Here is a 20,812-nt window from a genome sequence, read left to right as displayed (position 1 = left end):
CATCCTCAGAATCTAGCGGTTCATCGATTATACTGATCAGCTGTTGTCGCAGAACATTTCCTACACACCATAGTGGTTCTAGCTTGCCATCCCCCAACTCCCATTCATGGGCAACCGTTACAACTGAAATATCTGGTTTAGCGATAAGGGCCCTCTTCCAGTTTCCAATCTGATAGTTCACCCGCCTAATGTGCTGCTCTAGACTTCTTCTACATGGTGGTAGTGTTCCCAGATCCACATTTTTTGAAGGGTCGAGTTTGTCTTCCTTGGCACATAGCTCCTTTTCATTGACATGTCACACTCAAGCACGACCATAGATGGCACAAGTGAACACCTGGTTCATCAATTGCGTCTTCTGTCACATCCCACGTTTCTCCCAACCAGGACAGTACAGCTGAAAACATTGAGGTTTTCTGTTAGAGTTTTCATGGGCTTGATCTTCTCGAGTCCCTTGAAGGTGCTGGTTGTCACATCCAGCGTACGCGTGGAGACACGAGTGCTGTGCAGTGTTTCTGTGTGTAGCCCTCTGCGAAGTTAGTGCTGTTGATCAGTCTTTGCTTATTTACTGTGCCAGTATTGAAGAGAATGACACCATTTTCTAATGTGAGGGCGTAGTGCAGCAGGATGAACAACACATTGCTGTCCGGATGACCCAGTTTTGATCCGGATGTACTTGTATCCCTCGTCTTTCCCTTAAATGCATTATAGAACTACTCTGGAGATTTTTTCCTCTTGGGTTGAATGCACATTTTCAATTTCCATCTTCTTTGTAGTGTGTCATCTTCAGACGTCAACTGGTATGCAGCCCCTTCACAAATCAGAATGACTTTTCTTCCCAGGAGCTTGATGGTATACAACTAATTACTCTATACTTTACAGAGGAGATTGATTAATTGCATCTTGTTCTCATCATTTGTCATTAGGTGTGTACCCTGGTTAGAATAGGGACACCATATCCCTGCGTGTCGTAAGAGGCGACTAAGAGGGTTGGCGTCAGGAAGGGCATCCGGCCATAAAAACATTGCCTCAAAAAGCGAACCATGACAATTACAACTACATATGGGCAGGGTACAGCCCGAAGTGGAGATCAGTTTCTGAGGTTTGGGACATGGAATGTAGGGACAATAACAGGGAGATCAGGAGAAGTGGTGGAAGTATTGGTCAGAAGAAGAGTGGACATATGTTGTGTGCAAGAGACGAGATGGAAGGGAAGTGGTGTGAGAATGGTGAAGGGTAGGCAGGGACAGAAATACAAGTTTGTGTGGCAAGGGTGCCCGGAGGGCGTGAATGGTGGTGTCCTGTTTTCTGAGGAGTTTGTAGACAGTGTGGTGAGTGTGACTAGAGTGAGTGATAGGTTGATGATGGTGAAAATGATGATTGGAAAGCTCTTGGTGAACGTCATCTCGGGATATGCTCCTCAGGTTGGTCAGAGCGATGAAGAGAAGGACAAGTTCTGGTGTGCGATAGAGAAACTGATGGAAAACGTGAAAGATGAGGAAGTTGTTGTGGTAGGACGAGACCTAAATGGACATGTGGGAAGGAGTATGGATGGTTTTGAGGGAGTTCATGGGGGTTACGGATATGGTGTGAGAATGGAGAAGGTGAAAGGATTTTGGAGATTGCTGATGGAGCTGATTTGTTGATTTGTAATACTCAGTTCCAGAAAGAGGATAATAAGCTTGTTACATACACGTCAGGTGGGTCGACCACAACCGTTGACTACCTGATGGTGCGTAGGCGAGATAGGGGGCACCTCCGGGACACAAAGGTGATCCCGGGGGAGGAGGCTGTTTCACAGCACCACTTGGTTGTCTGCGACATAAGGGTGAAAGGTGCGAGGAGAGCTCGGCGGGTGAAGTACCAACCGAGAATGAAGGTGTGGAGGTTGAAAGAGGTGACAGTAAGGGAGGCATTAAAAGAGAGGATGAGTAGGGTAGAGGATGATGTGGTTGAGCTTGAACGTGGTTGGATGTCAATGAAAGATAGTCTGTTGGGAGCCGTTGGTGAGGTATGTGGATGGACAAAAGGACCACCGACGCACTCGGAAACATGGTGGTGGGATGAGGAAGTTGGAAAGAGGATTGACGAGAAGAGGAAGAAGTTCAAGGAGTGGCAGAAGGCGAAGGGTACGGGAGCAGAAAAAGCAGAGTATGAAAGTTATAAGGCAGCCAAGAAGGCTGCAAAGAAAGAGGTAGCAAAGGCGTAGGAGGCATGTAGGAAAATGTCGGAGAAAGCTTGGATTCGGAAGCGGGTCAGAGAGCGGTATTCAGGATTTCAAAGCAGATAACGAAAGAGAGGTGTGATGTGATGGGGGTGAGTTGCTTGAAGAATGAAGTGGGACAAATCGTTGTGGACCCAGATGGAATTAAAGGAAGATGGAAAAGATATATGGAAATGCTGTTGAATACAGAGAATGAATGGGATGGCAACATAGAGAGTAACCCAGTTTTAGGACGGGCAGAGAAGATAACTGAGAAGGAAGTTGAGGAAGCAATAAAAGCAATGAAGAGTAGAAAAGCGGGAGGGCCGACGGGAGTTGTGGGAGATATGTTGAAGGCAGCAGGAAGTTGGGGTGTGAAGAGAATGACAGAGATCTGCAATCTGGTGGTGAAAGAAGGCCGCATTCCAGTGGATTGGGAACTGAGTACCCTCGTCCCTCTATACAAGGGGAAAGGTGACCTTCTGGAGTGTGGCTCGTACCGGGCGATAAAGTTATTGGAGCATGGAATGAAGGTATTGGAAAGGGTGTTGGAGAGGAGGATAAGGAAGAAGGTGAAGATCGACGAAATGCAGTTTGGATTTATGCCAGGAAGAGGAACGACAGACGCGCTCTTTATTGTGAGGCAGTTGCAGGAGAAGTACATGGAGAAGAGGAAGAAGTTGTTTCTTGGGTTTGTTGATCTGGAGAAAGCATTCGATAGGGTTCCACGCGAAGTATTGACATGGGCACTGAGGAAGTTAGGAGTGGAGGAATGGTTGATCAGAGTAGTGATGGCAATGTACAAAAGAGCGCGCACAGCTGTAAGGACGAAGGACGGGAACAGTGGTGAGTTTGAGGTGAAGGTGGGGGTGCATCAGGGGTCGGTACTAAGTCCACTACTATTTGTAGCTGTGATGGAGGTGCTGGCTCAGAACATAAAGGAGGGTTTACCGTGGGAGTTGTTATATGAAGATGATCTGGTGTTGATTGCGGAAAGTATGGATGGACTGAAGGAAAAGATGAACAAGTGGAAGGAATGTATGGAGACAAAAGGTCTGAAGGTGAATATAGGAAAGACGAAGGTGTTAGCAAGTGGTAAAGCATGTGGGTGAGGTGGAAAGAACTGGGAAGTGGCCATGTGCTGTGTGCAGGAAGGGTGTCGGAGTGAACTCCATTCAATGTACAATGTGCGCTGAGTGGGTTCATCAAAAATGTAGTGGTTTGAGAGGGTCATTAACCAGTGTGGCAGCTACATTCAAATGTAAGGTGTGCACAGAGGGAGCTGCAGATGGAGGAAAGGTTGAGTTGGATCTTGGAGACGGCGTGAAGCTGGAAGGTGTGAAAACATTTTGCTACCTCGGAGACATGCTGAATGGAGAAGGTGGATCAGACTCAGCAACGGTTGCAAGAGTGAGATGTGCATGGAAGAAGTTTCGGGAACTGAGTGGCGTGCTGATGAGGAGGGGAGTGTCGTTGAAGCTGAAGGGAAAGGTGTATGCTGCATGTGTGACAAGTGTTATGATTTATGGGAGCGAGACATGGGTAATGAACGTAGAGCAGCAACGAAGGCTGGAAAGGGTGGAAATGCGAATGGTTCGGTGGATGTGCGGAGTATCGTTGAGAGAGAGGAAGACAAATGATGAATTTCGAAAGATGATGGGAATAGAGCCTGTGATTGATGCTGTGAAGAGGAACAGGTTGAGATGGTTTGGTCATGTGTTGAGGAAGGATGAAAATGACTGGTTGAGAAGAGTGATGGAAATGAATGTAGAAGGAAGTAGAGGACGGGGAAGACCGAGAAAGACTTGGCTAAAGATGGTGGAAGAAGAAATGCAGGCAAGGGGGTTAACAAGGAGAGATGCAGAAAATAGGGCAAAATGGAGAAGATTGTCATAGGGACCGCAAGGCTAACCCCCGCTCTCGCAGGGAAAATGGCCTTAAAATGCATGTTGTTGTTGTTTGTCTCATCATTTGTCAAGAACAGCTTCCAATCAGGGGGGGGGGGGGGTGGGAGAGGGGCTCTTTGTGATTTAACCCTTGACGATTAATTTCTCACTTCAGCTTCTTCGTTCACATGGCATTGTTTTGACAGAATTGGCAGTACACATATCCATGCTGAACACTGCATCTGTTGTCTTTGATATCACGTCAAAACTCTCGTGGCAAATCAGACTGAAATTTGCTCGTATCTCCTTAATGTAGTGGAAGTGAGCATTCCCATCATGGACCACAAGTGTAGACTCCACTGATGGCACTGGAGCATATTCACACTCTTTGATCAGATACTGGAAACATTTTGATTTGTCTGTCTTTGCCAGAAATCTATCAGCTGTCCCGATGATATATGGAACAGGGGTCAATGGGTACGTCATCAGTTCCTTCATGTCCAACTGCAAGCTTTGGCTTTGGGACTTCAAAAATAATTGGAAGGCAATATTGTGCTGTTGCTGTTGCAGCAACTCTGCAGCAGAGTGCAGCTCTCCCAAATCTCCAAAGCAAACACCTTTGCCTCCAAATTTGCAGCCAACTCACTCTGCACAATTTTAATTGGATTCCTCCTACTTTTGCTCAACCTCCTTATGCAGGTGATAAAAAATTTCCACTCACAAAGTTCACCTGACACTGTTCTCCCTTGTCACCATCAAAGCCAATGTTTTGGATAGCATTCCTGCTGTTGTCCTCAAATGCTGCGCTCAAGAACTTGCTCCTATTTCCTCCACGCTTTTCAACCTCTTACTATACTGGTAGTTCCCTGACCTCCTGGAAGCATGACTCTCTGATCTGTCCTGAAGAAAGGCAACATGTTCGATTCCTCCAATTGCCTTTATCTCCAAAATTATGTTGCGTCTCATCAATAAATAACCTTTAAACCACCTCAAGTCGAGCTCTCTCCTCAATGAACACCAATATGGCATTCACAAAGTGAGGTCTGCTGGTATTTAAATATCTCCTGGCCTGCAGTGCCAATTAATGGTCTTCAGCCCTCGATAACCAGAAGAGGAAGAGTTGTTGCGGTGGACATCAGCAAAGCCTTTGACAGAGTCGGACACAAAGAGATCCTTGCAAAGCTCCCAAAGTATTTTTGTATATTTAGTCGAGGCTCGTATAAGTGCTAACACATATAGAATCACCTTTAGAGGCCATTTTTCCCTGCAGAGCAGGGGTTGTCCTTTTTTGGGGCACAGTGGTCCCCTTTTTGAAGCAATGTTTTTTTTACAGCCAGATGCCCTTCCTGCCGCCAACCCTGTTAGTCGCCTCTTGCGACACGCAGAGAATTACCAGTGAACTGGTACTCAATTTGCTGACCTCGGAAGGATGACAGGCTGAGTCAACCCCCCCTGGCGTTAATTCAGCGATCAATCGGGATTCAAACCCAGGATCCTAAGCCGGCACCCTAACTGCTAAGCCAACACCAGGCTATAAGTGCTAACACATATAACATATAATAAAGGGAGCGGGAGACAAAAGGGGGAGAGAGAGGGGAGTACAATAACAGTAGCAAACAGGGACATGAGGAGATCTGTGGAAGAGAGAGGGATGGGGTGGGGTACACGGGATAAACAAAATGGACACTACAAGCGATTTCAGAAAAGAAATCAGGGAATTTGAAGGAGGTGGACTTAGGGTGGATTAATGGGGGTAGAAAAGATCAAGGTTTTGTATGGTATTCAGTCGGAGCCGATCAATTGGTTTTCCAGCTTCCTCTCTCTCTCTCGGTGATCTATCTCTACCTTCATTGATGGTGCCGTCTCTGACCCCCTCCACATTAATTAATATGATCATCAAAGTTATCATCTCCTCCTCACTCTATTTTCATCAATAACCTCCTCAGCTGACCTTTCCATCCATTTGCTGACAACTCAACTCTAAACTAGCCATGTATAAATCCCATAGTAAGGGAAACATATGAAAATCTGTCAACTAAATTGTTACCAAATAATTTCTTCACCAATATGTTTGTAAAGGTGTGTAATAACATGTGTTAAAATGTTGAAGGTCAACTCCCGTGGGAAACCCAGAAAAAAAGCTGTTGAATTCGGGTACCGAAAAATTATTTTCGAGAATTTTTATTTTTTTAAATCGGCCCTTAAGTAACTTATGAGGGGTCAAATATGGGTTTTTCATGATTCTGAGTTGATTGTTAACATTTATATTTCACCACAGACACTCCTTTGTGGAAAAATAATTTCTAAATATATCTCATTTTCTACTTTGCAGGACATGGAGTCTAGCAATATGGATGAAGACGTTACTCCACCTGTGCTCAATTGCTTCATCTGTGCACGCTCAGATACACCAGCTGAAAGGCTCATACAGGCAACTCCAAAGGGATACTCAACTTTATTGAAACAAGCAGAAACTGTCGAAAATGTTACTGTTGTGGAACGTATTGTTGCGGATATGAGGACTGTATTTTTTTATTGTGTGCTTTATTATTATTATTGTTTATTCTGCGCCTCCTGCCTCCGGAGTTGTGTAAAGGTCAAAGGGCGTCCCATAATTAGTCCAAAAGCATACACGTCAGCCAACCATAGAATACCCCTGTTCGATAGCTTATATCTTATTATGTGTCTTAGGGTAAGGCCTTGTCTTCCATTAGAATAATACTCCATTGTACCAAGTGAAATAAGAATAGGTCCCCTTTCATTTCGTTTCGATGGCCAACTGCATTTTGGGCGGTTTTCTCTTCAACCACCATTGGCCACGAGGCAGGGTTGGGGAAGAAAGGCGTGTCTCCACCTCGTCATAGAGGGGAGGAGGGAGCCAGCCCCACTCGACCAACCATGACCAAGGGGTTTGGCTAGAGAGGGCGGAGGAAGAGCGATCGGGGAGGTTCGCAAAGGTTGAGGGGCGGGGCCTATATAACCCACGGCAGGGAGTTTCCCGAGAGCAGATGAGCTTTTACAGGCAGACGAGAGGGAGTCCAAGCAGTTGGGTCCAAGAGATACGCTTTGAGTTGGGTCCAAGAGATGCGCTTTGAGTTGAGTCCAAGAGAGGCGCTTTGAGTTGAGTCCGAGAGAAGTCCAGAGTTGAGCTGCAGCTCGAGCCACCGAAACTGCGTTTACAGCAACTCGAGCCACCGAAACTGCGTTTACACAGCAGCTCGAGCCACCGAAACTGCAGCCACAGCAGCGTGGGCCTGGACGGCAGTTTGGAGCAGGGCCGCAAAGGAACGGCGGCTGCCCAACGAGCCGATCGTGCGGCAGTACCCGTGGACCTTCCTCTCCCTCCAGCCATTCACCTCCTGCCAGTCCTATCATCATTCCCCGCGTGAGTCTGTCCTTGTTTGTTCTGTCCCTGGGTTAATTAAGACTGTAGGTAAGCTAGCGTTGCCCTGTGTCTCTAATATCTTCTGTAAATTATTTTCTTATCTTTCCTTCTTCCTTGGTTATTTTGAGCCTGTAAATAGTAAATAAATTTAGTAGTATTTTCAACCCTTTTCTCGTCTTATTCCTTTTCCTCTTTGCATTCGGTCGCTTTAGAGTTTTCCCGATTGAATAGCGGTGGCGCGATCCGGCCAAAGTTTGGGGTCAATCGGGTTTTAGAGTCGGGGAATAACTGTTCGGTCGCGGAGCCTCCGCTCGGCAAATATAACATCTTTAACCGCGTCCGTAACAGTATGAAGGAGGCTCAAAAGGAAGGAAAACTGAGGTACCACCAGAAGTGTAAAAATGATCTGTACAACAACTTTGTTGCAACTACCAAGAAGTCAGCTCAAGCATCAAAGGCAGAGAAAGAGTCATCAAAGTTGAAGAGAAGACGCACTACTTGTGAGTTCAGTTCATCAACTGGCTGCAGTTCTAGAAGATCACAGTCAGTTGACCTCCTGTATAAGGATGTATGCATTATTTGCAACCAACCAGCCCAGCTCCACAAAAATAATCCAGCACAAGCTAGAAAGAAATACAAAGTGCCAGATAATTTGACTGCAGATACACTGATGGCAAGCTTGATGAAGACAGCACGGAGTCGCGGGGATGACTGGGGCACTGAAGTCACTGGACGCCTGGAAGGGATCAACGACTTGGTAGCAGAAGAAACACTGTACCATTTGCGATGCAAACTTATGTTTGCGAGAGGTGACAGTTTGTCCAAGACTGATGAGGAAGGAAAAAGGAAGAGAGGACAGAGGAGTATTGATGAGGAGCGAGAGGCAGTTTTTATTGAATTCTGCGAATGGTTAGACTCAGAATTAGAGCATGGGGTAATGAACATGGACCAAGTCCATGAAAAGCTGCAGGAGTTTGATCAGTCACCAGAGAAGAGCCTTTCTTATTCAAAGCATTGGCTAAAGATAAAACTTCTAGAGAAATACGAAGACACCTTGTATTTCACAACACAGGAAAGAAGGGCAGATGTACTCTGTCTCAAAGATGGCACCGACAATATTCTGCGATAGCATCATGCTAATCTTGACCATGGAGATGAGAAGACTCAGATCATAAAGACGGCACTCAAGTTCATATCCAATGATATTGCCTTGATTGATTTAGGTCCAAAGTCATACCCCACCACACACAGTATGACTGACATCGATAGTCAGCTGACACTTGTTCCTGCAAGCCTTCAGATGTTCTTGAGACCGATTGTCAAGACAGACGAAAGAGTTGCCGTTTGGGGGCAGAATTTTATAAAAGGCCTGTCGACCTCGGTCTGGAGTATTGCCACACCAAATGGGGCTTGCCATACAACTTGATCATAGATTTGGGTCAAAATGGATGCTCAACAGGTTCCACCGGCTGGGATACACTGAGTCTTACACGGAGACACAAAACTACAAATACTGCTTCCTTAATAGTAGGAGTGGAGATGATGTTCCAGATACTTCTGGCACTCTTGACACCATTGTGGAGGAAACCGATGAACAGATCAATGATGAGGTTGCGGTTGATGCTGCGCTTGAGGATCAATCAATGATGACAGCCAAAGTGCCAGCCAGTGAAAGTGAATTGTCAAGTAATGATCAGGTGGTCTTTATGGAGGTTGGGGAAACAAACAATGCAGTCACTCAGTTTGTTGGAGACAATATAGATTTAAACATTGTCTCTATTCACGGAAACACTCCCTTTCACTCAATGGGTTGGATCGAAGTCACCTCTCCGGCACCACCTTTGCCAGATCCACAGACAACAGCAGCTTTCCCCCGGGTGAAGTTGAAGGCACTCGACAAAGCTAAGATCCTGAAAGGAACTGAAGTAAAGATTATTCCATTTACGAACAGGAAACAGATAGGAACGAACGTGATCATATTTCTCCCCCTCGCTGAGCTTTCCTCCTCCCTGGCTCATGATCAGCCACTCCTCACTCCAGGTGACACACTCTGGGCAGCGGGGTGGGTGATCAAAGCCAAAGCTGAGTACATCGACATCTTCCTTGACACAGAAGCCACCAAGGAAACAGTGATTCAGGCTGGTACTGCGATTTTCAAGTACATTTACCATGGACGAGATACTACATTGGGTGAAATTCGGTACAACATGTTCTCAAGGAAGGCAGCGGCAGGAGTGATCAAACCAGAGACTCTACCTCCAACAGAGGGTGCAGCTGCACAACATTCACTCCGTGCCAACCTGCAGACCCGGGACTGGATCCTTCTACAGAGCATGTCTCTGAACCCCAGTGACTATGGATGGACAATAGGTGTGCATGGGTATGAGCCAGTTCCAACACTGGACCCCACGGCTCCTGAGGAGCTATTGCAGTTCACGAGCTGTAATTGTCATGGAGATTGCAGCAACCGGCGATGCAGCTGCAAGAAGAATGGGGTCACGTGCATCTCGGCCTGTGGAGTCTGTAATGGCATTACATGCAGAAACTGCAGTCATGATGTTGTTGAGTCTGAAGAAGACATAGACAATGACTGTTGAAACTTCTGACATTGTGAATGAGAAATAACTCTTGAGTATTATATATGTATGTGAAATAAAAGCTACTTTGTGTGTAAATGTAAAAGTGAAAATATAAATGTTAACAATCAACTCAGAATCATGAAAAACCCTTATTTGACCCCTCATAAGTTACTTAAGGGCCGATTAAAAAAAAAAAATTCTCGAAAATAATTTTTCGGTACCCGATCGGCAGCAACGGCTTTTTTTCTGGGTTTCCCACGGGAGTTGAACTTCAACATTTTAACACATGTTATTACACACCTTTACAAACATATTGGTGAAGAAATTTTTTGGTAACAATTTAGTTAACAGATTTGTGAAATATCTCATAAAATGCCCTTACTACCAGTACACCTCCTCCAGTCCGTTGCTGCCGATCGTCTCTCAAATGTTGCCTCTATCAATTGTGATGACAGTCATTCTCCAATTGGGCTACGACAACCTTGTCTCCATAAATCACTCCAACACTCAAATCCTTCTTACAAGCCAGCAAGATCAACAAAGCCACCCCTCCTCTTCTCCTACGGATGGAGCAGTCCTCTATTAATATTTTCGGTCTAGTCATCTCCGGCAATCGCTCCTGGCAGCCTCACATCCTCAATATCGCCAAATAAATTATGCCTCCAATAAACGTGGTTTTCTCATCAGAGATCGATATTTCAACTCTGATCAGCTTCTCACCCTCCACAAATCTCATGTCAGACCAGTGATGTCATTCTACTACCATGTCTAGAGTGGTGCTCCTCTCGGTATTTGGTATTGCGTCCAAGCAAATATTTAATATAAAAGGCTCTCAGACTGATTCTCAATCCTATTTTATCTAGCAATCTCCAAACTTTGGCTCACTGTCGAGAAGAATCTTCCCTGCGCTTCTCCTACTGCTACTACCACAGTCAGTGCTCTGTCAAACTCTCTTTTACTGCCCCTCTTCCTCTTCGCTCTGTTTGTAACACCCGTCCTCCTTTGGACGGGTTAATTCCCTGATAATTTATGGACGGGATGAGAATTACTGGGACCAAGATTTATTATTTTTTTCACCACCAAAAACCTTCCCGTGTATACTCTGAGTACAACAAGTTTTCAACACATTCCTTCGAGCGGTTCAGGAGTGCACCAATGTCCACCAAATAAACACTTCTCAATTATATACAGTATAGGATAACACAATGATGGATATTCTGATTTCGCATTTAATGCATTTATCACACCAAGTAGCATATCGCTCATAAGTATCAAAATTGCTGCGTATTTTGATGTATTTAAATATCATGCGTACTTAAGTATCATATTGCTGCGTATTTTGATGTATTTAAATATCATGCGTATTTAAGCATCATATTGCTGCATATTTACTCCCGCCAGGGAGTAATGCATTCGATCGTGTCCGTGTGTGTGTGTGTGCGTGTGTGTGTGTGTGTGTTTGTGAACAAGATATCTGGAAAAGTTCTGTACGGATTTGGATGAAAGTTGGTGGGATGATTGCACTTGGGATGAGGAAGAATTGATTAGTTTTTGGTTAAGCTGAGGAAATTATTCCGGATCCAAGAATTTTTTGGGGGATTTTTTTTTCTTCTGTTTTCCTTTAAAAACCATTTTCTCTGCAATAATTGGACCTAGAGTCCCTGTATAAAGAGAGTTGCGCCATGCGCTGACCCGAGATTTCTGGTCACGTGATTTCGTGGCGCCATTTTGTGTCTAACTTCACCGTGCGTGAACGTCAGCTTGGTACGGGAATGTTGTTTATTGCCAAACAAAATGACTGGTTGTTCTGCTTTTGGTTGTTCAAACCAATCTGGGAAATATAAGATGTATAGATTTCCAAGTGATAAAGTCAGAAGACAAATTTGGGAAGCGAAAGTCAGACGAAAGAGCTGGAAAGTGATCGACTCCCCGAGACTCTGCCAAGTAGGCCCACACCGCTTGATGATTGATGTTGTGAGTCTCACTTGTGAGGAGTGAACGGAGTAGTGATGAGTCTCACTTGTGAGGAGTGAACGGAGTAGTGATGGTGTCTCACTTGTGAGGAGTGAACAGAGTAGTGATGAGTCTCACTTGTGAGGAGTGAACGGAGTAGTGATGAGTCTCACTTATGAGGAGTGAACGGAGTAGTGATGAGTTTCACTTGTGAGGAGTGAACGTAGTGGGATGAAGTGTTGGTCTGGTCAGAGTGTTGTATTACGGGCAGAGTTTTCTTACGGTCTGAATGTATGAATCATGTTCTGTACTGAATGTATGAACCAAGTTTTGTACTGAATGTTTACTGTGTTGGCCTCATCGTGTTCCTGGTGAAATTAAACAAGTTATGGTGAATACGACGTCTTATCTGTGCTTTTCCATATCTGTTCGACTAGACGAACCGTGCACACTGCAGGTATTTTTTAAAGTTTTTTCTCTGTTTAATTACGGCTTGGCGCAGTCGAAAATTAAGTGTTAATTAAGTCGCCAGCTATGAAACATATTAATCGATCAGGCAATATCCATCAGAGTTCTGGGCAAGGGTGTAGTAATAAATGAACGTTTCAATCTTACTAGATGCCGATGACGTTTTCCTTATGTCAGAGACAGAAGCTGACTTGCAGCTTGTTAAATCATTACAATGGAAATTGAATATAAATGTCGATAAAACTAAAGTTGTACACTATAGAAATATGGCAATACCACGTACAGAATTTGTTTTAAGTGTGTTAGACTATATGTCGGCTGGAAGTCCTACACCGGAATTGCTCTCGGCACCCTTTAAAAAATATTGGATATGCCCACACTCCTTTCTAAAAGTTATTAAAATTCAGAGAACGACAGCATTGGTTTGTCTTACTTATAATGTTAGCTCTTATATGCATTGTTGGCTTGTAATATGCATTGCCATACCACTTTTAATATCACCACACAGCTCTTTTTCACGGCAATAGCTGAGTTTTTGACAAAACAAATATCACCTGTATGTAATAATAAGACTAAATATGTGTAGTAAATTTTTTTTTAGCAGGTTTAGAATATATCACCCCATATCGCGAATGTACATGTATATCTAATCCGACACACTTAGACACAAAATGGCGTCCAAATTTGAGTTGACACAACTCTCTATATACAAGGACTCTAATTGGACCGATTGAGAGCAAATTTTTACCATAGGAGCGAATCGGTCTGCAGAATATTGTAATGGTAATTATGACGTCACAGGTCATGTGGTTCGGTCGCCATATTGTTTTGAGTGAAAAACACTAAAAATCCAATTTTCTCCAAAACGCCTGAACAGATCGAGGCCAAACTTTGCAGGCAGAATCGCATACCCATGACGAACAAAAAAGTCAGCAAGCATGACGTCATGCATCACATAGTTTCAGAGTTATGACGTTTTTAAGCACAAACCTTTAAAACCTAGCTCCTCCCTCATTTGTGATCCAATCGAGGGGAAACTTCACAGATCTGTTCAGCATATCAGTGAACTAAAATGCCCTTTTGGAATTTGCGATAGATCACGTGGTTTGGCAGATATCGTTAATTAAAGCAAATAATAAAAACATTTATATCTCTTGAACCACTTCATTGATCGACGTGAAACTTCATACTGCAGTAGAAGTCATGAAGAGTAACAAGTGTGCAAAATTTGAAGATGATTGGATGTACGGTCTGGAAGCTGGAAGTTGTTATTGCGTGAAAAAGCAGTCTTCAACAGTGGACAATTATCACATGTACAGACTTGCAGGCATCGTTTGACACAATGTCCCGGGTTAATTTGAACCTCGAATAAAATTATAATTCCATATTTGTCAATGGCTGAGGTATATTAACAAACAAATAAAACAGATTTGGCAAAATTCGAACTTTTTAAAAAAAGATCGCATATTCACCCAGGAATGTGAGAAGCTGAAGAAGAAGAAACCTCGCATGGGCTCCCCAGACCAAAAAATAATTCTGGCTCTGCGATTTTCAGGTTTATTTATCTGTATATCTACATATCTGGGCAGTGTCTGTTGTCACTGAACTACTCCCTGAAACTTTTGTTTCCGTGGTTGTGAAGTGTTTTTAATAATGTGGTGGTGGTTTTGAATCACGTGGTGGTGGTTTTGAATCACGTGGTGGTGAGCTATTTTGAATTATGTGGTGGTGAGGTGTAAAATGATGTGGTGGTGAGGTGTTTTTAAATCACGTGGCTGTGAGGTGTTTTTAATTTCGTGGCTGTGAGGTGTTTTTAATTTCGTGGCTGTGAGGTGTTTATAATTTCGTGTTTTGTGGCTGTGAGGTGTTTATAATTTCGTGTTTCGTGGCTGTGAGGTGTTTTTCATTTCGTGTTTCGTGGCTGTGAAGTGTTTTTAATTTCGTGTTTTGTGGCAGTGAGGTGTTTTTAATCTGATATATATATATATATATATATATATATATATATATCTGTGCAGTGTCTGTCTTGTGTTGTCTTGTCTTGTGTTGTCACTGAACTACTCCCTCAAACTTTTGTGAAATCGTACTATTCCAACGACCCACGGCGGGAGTATGCGCTCTACGGAGTGGTGTTCTAGTTTGATATGTATCATATCATAACACAGGAATACGATTCGCAACTTGCTCAATGATGCCAAGTGGATACTTAAATGATTATGAAAACGATTTTTACTCCCGCCAGGGAGTAATGCATTCAATCATGTCCGTCCGTGTGTGTGTGTGTGTGTGTGTGTGTGTGTGTGTGTGTGTGTGTGTGTGTGTGTGTGTGTTCGTGAACAAGATATCTGGAAAGGTTCTGAACGGATTTGGATGAAAGTTGGTGGGATGATTGCGCTTGGGATAAGGAAGAATTGCTTAGTTTTTGGTGAAGCTCAGGATATTATTCCCGATCCAGGAATTTTTTGAAGGATTTTTTACCATTGGAAGATAGGGCTCATTTTTTTTTAGCATTATCTTCTATATATTCTATATTTAACATTGTGATATGAAAATAGTTTTCATATTTGTTGTAAATGTAGTTTAAACTCGTGGTTATGCATTCAAGCGGTGTATTTTTTTTTAGCAGCGTCGTCTTCAATGTTCATTTTTTCTTTTTCTAATAAAGACATATTCTGTCATTTTAAAACTACCAAAGTGTGTATTAGGTTTCCCAGTTTCATAAAATGTATCGTATAATGCTTTGTCAGGCAGGCATACGCAAGGCAGGCTGACGCAAGACAAATAACTTTCCACATGAATCATTGTACGAGGGATAGATAGCTGGAGGCATGAGGGTATGAAATGATGAATGAGAGATGAGTTCCAGGCACTGCGGATGTCCAGGGGAGAAGACACTGGACAAATCTGTGAAAGGTGGTAGAATGTAGGCCAGACTAATCTGTCTGATTAAATCGACAGACATGGCGGCATATTGGTTGTTCCCCAAAAGACAGCCAGAGATGGAAACTTTGAAGAGGACATGATCTCCGAAGTCGAGGAGAGCTGAAAAAGAGCAAGAAAATAGGGAAAGTCGAACATTATCAAGTCCAGCAGAAAGTAGGAGCAATTCTGGGAGGGGGTCTCAACCTTTGAGTCACAATCCCATTTGAGGTCAGGATGAGAAAAATGGATGATTAAACCGACTGGCAGTGGTTTTTTTTAAGCTCACCTGGAACGAAGTTCAGGGGAGCTTATGCACGTCAAAAATGAAAATGCCAAAAAAAAAAAAAAAATGTTATGCATGTCACATCAAAGCTTACGCACGTTAGTAAAGCACGTCGTCCATCCGTCAGTCCATCCGCCCGTCCGTAAACACTTGAAACTTCTTCTCCGTAACTGCTGATGGGACTGCGACCAAATTTGGCACAAATTACATTTGTTGTGTTGTGACTAAAGTTTGTTCACGGCATTAAAAAAAAAAAACCCGGGGACTAAGGGGGTCTACCGGGGGTCCAGATTTGACCCCCCAAAATCGATTTTGCTTTCTTCTCTGAAACTACACACACGATTTCGATGAAACTTGACCACAACCTTCATCATCCGTGATGTACCAATGTATGTTCACGGCATTAAAAAAAATCTGCCCCTTTTGGGGTGGGGGGGGGGGGGGGGAGGAGGTTGCCCCCCAAATCGGTGTTTGCTTTCTTCTCATAAACTACACACGCAATTCCGAAGAAATTTAACCAAAAACTTCATCATCCGTGACGTACCAATGTTCGTTCAAGGCATTAGAAAAATTGGGGTCTGAGGAGGTACACGGGGTGGGGGTGGAGGTGGGGTTGCCTCCCAAAATAGTTTTTTTTTTCTTCGTTAATATGCTTTTGGTTTTCTTTGTCTTATGATTATGTTAATATGATTCTACATGCTTCCCTCTCCTCTAGCAACCATTGAAATTGGTTTAAAATACCTTTAATCAGTGCGGTATACTGTTAATTCTACCAGGAAAGCGCCTGGGGTATTGCCCCGATGTTTTTGTTCTTACCGTGTGCTTTTAAAACACATACCACTGCAACAACTTCAAATTCTACTATTTTGTATTTCCTTGTGTGCAAAACTGTCACTTGTGGAGACAGAGTTACTCTGATATGTCACCAGTAAAGCAATCTATTTGGGGATAAGTCACATCGAGGGAGAGATGAATGAGATTGGAACGTAGGATCTGATGATAGTGGGTCAGAGAAAATGAGTTGGATGTTGCCAAGATGGGTGAGCTGGGCCGGAACTGGATAGTCCAAAGTAGAGGGGGATAAAAAGAGAGCAGGTCTACCCAAGAGTAGAACAATGTGACTGCATAACCACAATACAGTGTCCGTTTTTGAATACCAATGTTGGCAAATGCCACACAAATCAAGAATGGATTGAATGCTCAGAGGAAGGTTGTACTGTGCCTGCATGATGGAATGTTTTGAGTCAATTTTACACTGCCATAGAAGTCAGAGAACAGAAGGAGCTATCATGGTGAGATAATGTAAAATGGTTGATAGACAGGGAAGGAAAATAATGAATAAGCAATGGCTTACATAGTTTACAAAGCCAATGGCATGGGGAAGTGTCATGACCAGCAAATTCTTTCATAAAATGCAACAGGTCATTGCAGCAATAGTAGTAATGGAGCACTAATTTATGGCTCCATAAAAGCTAAAGAAAAAATATTAAGATAAAAGACCACAATGAGCGAACAATCGAAAGAAGGAATTTTTTTTTTGGTCAAACAGGACAAAGTGGAAATAATGGTGAAGGGCAGAGAGGGGAGTGAGAGAGAGAGAGAGGAGAGAGAGAGAGGAGAGAGAGGAGAGAGAGGAGAGAGAGGAGAGAGAGGAGAGAGAGGGGAGAGAGAGGAGAGAGAGAGGAGAGAGGAGAGAGGAGAGAGGAGAGAGGAGAGAGAGAGGGAGAGGGAGAGGGAGAGGGAGAGGGAGAGAGAGAGAGAGAGGAGAGAGAGAGATAGAGAGCGAGAGAGAGAGAGAGAGAGAGAGAGAGATAGAGAGCGAGAGAGAGAGAGCGAGAGAGAGAGCGAGAGAGAGAGCGAGAGAGAGAGCGAGAGAGAGAGAGCGAGAGAGAGAGCGAAAGGGCCGGTCAAAGTGGGTACGAGGCAAGAAAGTGGGAGGTGGGTAGGCAGGGAGAGGAGTGAGGTGGGTACGAGGCAAGAAAGTGGGAGGTGGGTAGGCAGGGAGAAAGAGTGAGGGGTAGGCAGGGAGAAAGAGGGACAGCGAGAGACAAAGAGGAAGAAAGGAAAGAAGATGGGTTGGACAAACAGATACTTCAAAACCACAATAGCCTGGCCGAACAAGTGAACAGCGAACATAAAAAGGCATGGACTCGCATGTAATAGAGACTGATTGACATTTTACATTGATTTACCAAAAACAAACAATGGACACAATGCAAATTGGCAGAACTTCGAACCCGAAGTGGAGAGTGGGCGGAGGAATGCCTCTTGGTCTTTGGTAGGATAACATATGCAAGCATGCAAGGTTACATGTACCTTGTTATTTTGGAAGTTTAATAAAGTGACTCCCACTGTTCAGAAGTTTTTGTTTTTTTTGAAAGGTCGAGCACACCTCTGTGGATATGTGTGCTTTGACCTTTTGTTAGAGCTGAGCAAAGAAGGGGGAGGCAAATCCTGGTTGTCATATTCTATTATAATTCCAAGATGCCCTGGAGCTCGAACTCGGCACAGCTTCTGAACACCTCGCCTCACCTTTAAGGCTCGCCATGCTTTCCTCCACCAGACTGCGGATTATCTGGATCTGTGCCGGACTTATCACGTGGTGCTGCTCGCCGTTGTTAGGTTGCTCGGTCGAGGCGATGGCAACAGGGATGGGGCTGTCGTTTGTCGTTGCCAAGCTGGATGCTGGAACAACGGTGCAAATGACATCGGCACAAAGTCAGCACATCTGCAGAGTATCCTATGCAGCTATGATAATAGAAGCGGAATACATCACCGATCGGTTTAAATGCAAATTTGGGAGCATCAACTTGGAATGCAAATTATTCTGAGCCCATTGCATGCATGGCTGGTGATGAAAGAAACCAATTGCAATCAACGCTTAATAATTATGTCATAACAATAGAAGCCGCACGGAATCATTAGCCATTTTAAGAGATGATGGAGGTGTGCAGATGATGGCAGAAACAATTAAGATTGAGACTATGGATGTTACTATCCCAGAATGTTGTACTGTGGTACTGAGTACATCAGCATCTAATTATTTATTACCCTCACCAGAGGAGAGGGTATTGCATTTGAGTCCGTTTGTCTGTGTGTTTGTTTGTTTGTCTATTTGTTTGTTTGTCCGCACAGAATAAATATGATTTTCTCTGCAACCGTTGGTGATTGACAGGAAATTTTCACCATATAGTCAGGTTCACTATGTTTTTTCGTTCAAAAAATTTGGAGATTAGCAAAACTATACATTTTTGGAATATTCAGAGCATGAGGAATCCAAAAATTAATGTTGGCATTTGCATAGACTTTGCACTGGCCTTTTTAAAGCCAATATCAAGACATCACGTGCAGCTCATTAAAATCATCCCGTACCCCTTGGCTAATCACTGACAGTCAAAAAGGGCTGTTCAACAGCTGTGCTATGAAGTGACCATTGAAGGTTCAAGTGACCATCCGTGACCGTTTTGTCTGACAGTGACGACACTATTGTTCACAAATAAGTTCACACATTTACTATACGCAGTGTTATTGTTGATATTTAAAGGTTTCAAAGGTGGTAAGTTTCTTTTGTGTTTTCGGTCTTTTTGAAGTTGGTCAAAATGGTCAAATTTTTCGGTCAAAATGCCCATTTTGCACTGGCCTTTTAAAGGCCAATATCAAGACATCACGTGCAGCTCATTAAAATCATCCCGTACCCCTTGGCTAATCACTGACAGTCAAAACGGCTGTTCAACAGCTGTGCTATGAAGTGACCATTGAAGGTTCAAGTGACCATCCGTGACCGTTTTGTCTGACAGTGAGGACACTATTGTCAACAAATAAGTTCACACATTTACTACACGCAGTGTTATTGTTGATATTTAAAGGTTTCAAAGGTGGTAAGTTTCTTTTGCGTTTCAGTATATATATATATATATATATATATATATATGTATATTGTTACGGAATCGGACGACGGCACTCCCCTTACCGAGGGGGGGGGTTTAATCCCCTCGTCGTTAAGCTGGCCGTCTCCATTCCTGGACCCACCCCGCTCCTTAGTGGGATAGGATTGGCCAAGGTGATTGGTCAAGGGAATCCCGGACACCTCCGCCAATCCCTCCACAAAGCAGGTGGGTGGCCCCGCTCGAATCCCGGACAAGATGGTAATTGCCGAGCGGTTTAGCAATCCAGAATCCGAGCCGTTAGCAATTACTAACCCGATTGTAAAGCGGTTCGGCCAAAATTGTGCCACAGGTGATCAATTGACAGAAATCATGAAAGCGATCGAATAAGAGAGGAAACCAAAGTAAAGGGAGAACAAAGATTTATTAACTACGTACAAAAACCCGAAGAGGAAACAAAAGAAGGGCATGTACAAGGTAAGAAGAAGAAGCAAACACAGGGCAAGCTTATACAGGCTTAACTTATCAAACGCCCAGCACAGAACAAACACACTTACACGAAAGGATGGAATGGCAGGGATGGTATGGGAAGACAGAGAAGGGTCCAGGCAGATGGTAGGCGTCGAGGTCCGGCTCCAAGCGCGCGCTCCAGTCCACACTTTGGGGTCGAGGCGAAACCCGGCAAACAGCTCCGCGTGTCGTTGGACGCGACTGGACAATTATATAGCGGGGCAAAGCTGGTATGTTGCATACGCAATTCAAATCTCTGCCGGTCAATCTCCATGGCTCTCTTTCTGCCGCTCGCCTCTGCTCGCTCCACTCGACCTCGACCTACGTAAATAGTCCGCGGCGGCGCTTATATTGGCCGCCCGCGTATCAAGCCACCTGCCTTTTGGAAACGCCCACCGGTGAGCTCGCCTCGGCCTTGGTTGGTCGCGAGGGCTCACCGGTCCCGCCCCTTGATGAGGCGCTGGCAGAGCCACGCCTTGTTCCTGGCGCTTGGCTGACTCCTCCCCCTTCTTCTCCAAGACGACCGCGTGCGTAATGGCGGCGCACGGGTTAGAAAATCACTCGCACCCTTTTGAAGGGAAAATGGGCCTACTCTTATTTGATTGATGCAACGCAGATTCAACTATTGGAAACACATGGCCTCACCTGAAACACAGAATAACGATATAACTATAGAGAGGTCCTATGATTTGCTACGTGTTGCAATGTGGACAAACTAAGGTGCGATTATTTCAATTAACAG

At 44.1% G+C, this 20,812-nt stretch overlaps 1 protein-coding gene across 2 annotated transcripts in view; it reads right to left on the bottom strand.

Annotated features, from left to right (window-relative positions):
* Positions 1 to 20,812, bottom strand: part of NEDD1 (NEDD1 gamma-tubulin ring complex targeting factor) — a 226,229-nt gene that overhangs the window by 26,132 nt on the left and 179,285 nt on the right. For both annotated transcript variants that reach the window (XM_078767272.1, XM_078767277.1), the window contains exon 15: positions 18,209 to 18,361. In XM_078767272.1, coding sequence (XP_078623398.1) covers positions 18,209 to 18,361 — 153 coding nt within the window. The remainder of the gene's footprint in view (positions 1 to 18,208; positions 18,362 to 20,812) is intronic.

Source organism: Myxine glutinosa, chromosome 1 (assembly GCF_964187855.1).
Source record: "Myxine glutinosa chromosome 1, kmMyxGlut1.1, whole genome shotgun sequence".
In the NCBI taxonomy this organism is placed as follows: domain Eukaryota; kingdom Metazoa; phylum Chordata; class Myxini; order Myxiniformes; family Myxinidae; genus Myxine; species Myxine glutinosa.
This window is presented reverse-complemented; position numbering and strand designations above follow the sequence as displayed.